The sequence below is a fragment of the Oryza glaberrima genome, chromosome 9, assembly GCF_000147395.1.
Source record: "Oryza glaberrima chromosome 9, OglaRS2, whole genome shotgun sequence".
Lineage (NCBI taxonomy): Eukaryota > Viridiplantae > Streptophyta > Magnoliopsida > Poales > Poaceae > Oryza > Oryza glaberrima.
In genome coordinates this window covers 3,155,700-3,159,492 of record NC_068334.1, presented here as the reverse complement: position 1 = coordinate 3,159,492, position 3,793 = coordinate 3,155,700, and the positions used below count along the sequence as shown (strand labels likewise).

The 3,793-nt window shown below is 47.1% G+C and overlaps 1 protein-coding gene across 1 annotated transcript; it reads right to left on the bottom strand.

The window, feature by feature from the left end:
• Window positions 1-1,143: 1,143 nt before the first annotated feature.
• On the bottom strand, window positions 1,144-3,435 carry LOC127784651 (uncharacterized). The gene is made up of 3 exons (XM_052311997.1): window positions 3,386-3,435; window positions 1,714-3,274; window positions 1,144-1,389 (listed from the first exon to the last, which is right to left on the bottom strand). Exons 1-3 carry the CDS (start codon window positions 3,433-3,435, stop codon window positions 1,144-1,146), a joined length of 1,857 nt encoding a protein of 618 aa, XP_052167957.1.
• Window positions 3,436-3,793: the final 358 nt, after the last annotated feature.

Genomic DNA, 3,793 nt, shown 5'->3' with positions numbered 1-3,793 from the left:
TTGATTAACTCGCTCGGTCTAGCCATCAGTTTGTGGATGGTAGGCTGTGCTGAAGTTCAGACGGGTTCCCAATTCTTCTTGCAATTTCTGCAAGAACTTTGAGGTGAATTGGCTTCCTCGATCAGACACGATCTTCTTAGGTACACCATGTAGACACATGATTCTTGCCAAATAAAGCTCTGCTAACTTCTTCCCTGAGTAGGTAGTATGCACCGGAATGAAGTGAGCCACTTTAGTGAGTCGATCAACGACTACCCAAATAGAATCATGCCCCGATGACATCCTGGGCAAACCCGTAATGAAATCCATTCCGATTTCTTCCCACTTCCATTCTGGAATCTGAAGTGGCTGTAGCAAACCTGCTGGCCTTTGGTGTTCTGCCTTTACTCGCTGGCAAACGTCACAGAGTGCAACGAATTCAGCTATTTCCCTTCTCATGCTGACCCACCAGAATTTTTCTTTGAGGTCTTGGTACATTTTGGTACTGCCAGGATGAATGGAATACTGAGTTTGATGAGCTTCTGTCAGTATCAAGTCCTTTAACTCCTTGTTTTCAGGTATACACAATCTTTCTCCCATCCAGATTGTTCCTTGTTCATCCTCAACAAAACCTCGGGCTTTTCCAACTCTCATGTTCTTTTTGAGCTCTGCTATTTCAGGATCACTTGCTTGAGCTATGCGAACCTGCTCCACCAGTGTGGGTTGTGCCTCTAGGGCAGCCACGAATCCGTGCTCAACTATACCAAGGTTCAGATGTTCCAAATCACATTGAACCTCACAGCATAGTTCCTCTACCCATGCGACGTTGCAGTAACTCTTCCTGCTCAAGGCATCTGCTACCACATTAGCCTTGCCGGGATGATAGTGTATTCCCATATCATAATCTTTAATTAGCTCCAACCATCTTCGCTGTCGGAGATTCAGATCAGGTTGGGTGAAGATGTACTTTAGACTTTTGTGATCTGTATATACCTCACAACGGTTACCAATGAGATAGTGCCGCCAGATCTTTAAAGCATGAACAACTGTGGCCAATTCCAGATCGTGGGTCGGGTAATTGCCTTCATGAGGACGCAACTGCCGTGATGCATAAGAAACCACTTTGCCATCTTGCATCAACACACATCCTAAGAAACTCCGAACCTAAGTGACTGTCCTTGGTAGGGTCCATTTGGTAACTGACTCCACATTTGCTGGATCCACAGCTACTCCTTGAGCATTCACGATGTGACCGAGAAACTGAACTTCCTTAAGACAGAAGTCACACTTGCTGAACTTGGCATATAGCTGGTGCTCTTTTAACTTTTCAAGTACCAGCCGGAGATACTGCTCATGTTCTTCCTCGGACTTGGAGTAGATAAGTATGTCATCGATGAAAACCACGACAAACTTGTCCAGAAATTCCATAAACACCTTGTTCATCAAATTCATTAAGAAGGTAGGTGCATTAGTTAGTCCGAAAGACATAACTGTGCATTCGAACAACCCGTACCGAGTGATGAATGTTGTCTTTGGAATATCCTCTTCGCGGATCCTCAACTGGTGATAGCCTGATCGCAGGTCTATCTTAGAGAACACAGTAGCTCCTTTCAGCTGATCGAACAGATCATCAATCCTTGGCAAAGGGTACTTGTTCTTAACCGTGACCTCATTGAGTGCGCGGTAGTCGACACACATCCTCTTGGTCTTGTCCTTCTTCTCCACAAAAATGACCGAAGCACCCCAAGGCGACGTGCTCGGGCGGATGTATCCCTTCTGTAGCTGTTCATCAACTTGCTTCTTGACTTCCGCCAGCTCATTGGCTCCCATTCTGTAAGGCCTCTTGTGGATCGGTGCAGTTCCAGGTGCCAAGTCAATCCGGAACTCGATATCCCTTTTTGGTGGCATTATTGTCAGATCGTCTAGAAAAACCTCTGGATACTCTCTGACTATGGGAATATCCTCCAACTTCTTAGTGGTTTTCTCCACTGCTACCTCTTGTTCTTCACCAGCAGCCTGGTTTAAACTGATCCCTGGCTTCTGCGGCACTGGAGACTGGAAGGTTACCACTTCTCCTTTCGTATTGGTCAACTTGATGGTGCGGCTGGCACAATCAATCACTCCTCTGTGCCTTGTCAACCAATCCATTCCAAGAATAACATCTAGATCCTTGGATTCAAGAAGAATGAGGTTGGCTGGGAAAATCAACCCTTGAATTTCAACTGTTACTGATGGGCAATAGTGAGTTGTGGTCATGCCACCTCCAGGAGTATGAACTCGCATAGGTATCTTAAGCTTCACTAAAGATAACCCATGCGCACCAGCAAAACGCTTGGAAATGAAGGAATGAGTTGCACCAGAATCAAACAATATTACTGCCGGTGTCGAGTTGACAGGAAATGTGCCCAATATAACCTCTGGTGCTGATTGCGCCTCCTCTGCAGACGCATGATTGACACGGGCCTGAACGAACTTGGGTCCAGCACGTCTTAGCTTCGGGCACTTTCCAACCGTGTGTCCGGGTTTGTTACAATTGAAGCAGAGTTCGGGTTTTTCTCCCAACCTCTTGGGCTGTTCTGGCAGAGCTGGCTGAACTGATTGAGCTGGAATCTTTAGTGAACTCGGAGTAGGGTTGAGGCTGTGCTGCTCACTGTTGTTGTGACTGCCACTATGGTGGTTCTTGTTGAAGCTACCCGGGTGGTAGGGACGGTGCTGCCGGATAATCATGGTGGAAGGTCCACCCTGACGTCCCATCGTGAAACGAGGCTTCTGACTCTTCCCCTGGGGAGTCCTGAACTGTGCTGCCTTCCTCTTACGGTTTATTTTGTTACAGTGCTCCTCCTGACGGATAGCCTTATCCACCAGCTTCTCAAAGTCCTCATAATCTCTAGAGATCAACTGATTAGTCAATTCATCATCAAGACCAGACAGAAACTTCTCCTGCCTCTCGTCATCGGTACGCACGTCCTCAGGGGCGTAGCGCGTGAGGCGGTTGAACTCATGCAAATACTCTATAACTGTTCTGGTTCCTTGATGCAGAGAACGGAACTCTCTCTTCTTTTGTGCCATGATTCCCTCGGGAACCTGTGCCTTATTAAAACTCTGGCAAAACTCTGACCAAGTGACTTCTGTCCCAGCTGGACGGGTCACCATGTAGTTGTCCCACCAAACAGAAGCAGGACCTTGCAGCTGGTGTGTAGCAAAAGCAACCTTCTCTTGTTCGTTGCATTGCAAAAGGTTCAGCTTCTTCTCAATGGCATGAAGCCAGTCGTTGGCCTCGATTGGGTTGGTGGTGCTTGAGAAAGTGGGTGGCTTGATACGCAGAAATTCTAACAGTTTGGACTGGGGTGGTTGAAGACCAAACTGCAGGTTCTGCTGCTGCTACTGTGCTTGCTGCTGCACCTACTGCAACACCTGATGGTACTGTTGTTGCATCTGTTGCATCATCATCGTCATCATCTGAGTTTGATTGTCCAACACCTGAGCAATCGTTAGGTTCTCGGGCAGTGGGGATGAACTGCTGTTAGGTGCATCGCTGGCACATGCTCCACTGATCTACTCTTTGCTGCCACTGGCGTTGTTGGAGTCACGGGAACCCATTCCTTGTCTTCACCATCTGGAGGGGGATAGGTAGAAATATGAGAAAAGCAAGAAAAACAGGGGGCTCAGAAACTAATCTTTCTTATAAGTTTAAGTGCAATTATCTTAATCTTGATTCAAACACTGAAAGAGAGGCACGGAACTCCTAATTGAGGCAACCATACCACTGACACATGATATCGACCGCCGACTAACCCACCAGCAACAAACCTAT

Coding starts and splice junctions, on each gene's coding strand:
- LOC127784651 (XM_052311997.1), bottom strand. CDS start 3,435: ATGACGATGATGATGCAACAGATGCAACAACAGTACCATCAGGTGTTG. Junction 3,275..3,385: donor CAGTACCATCAGGTGTTGCA/GTAGGTGCAGCA, acceptor CACTTTCTCAAG/CACCACCAACCCAATCGAGG. Junction 1,390..1,713: donor CGTCGCCTTGGGGTGCTTCG/GTCATTTTTGTG, acceptor TTTCTGGACAAG/TTTGTCGTGGTTTTCATCGA.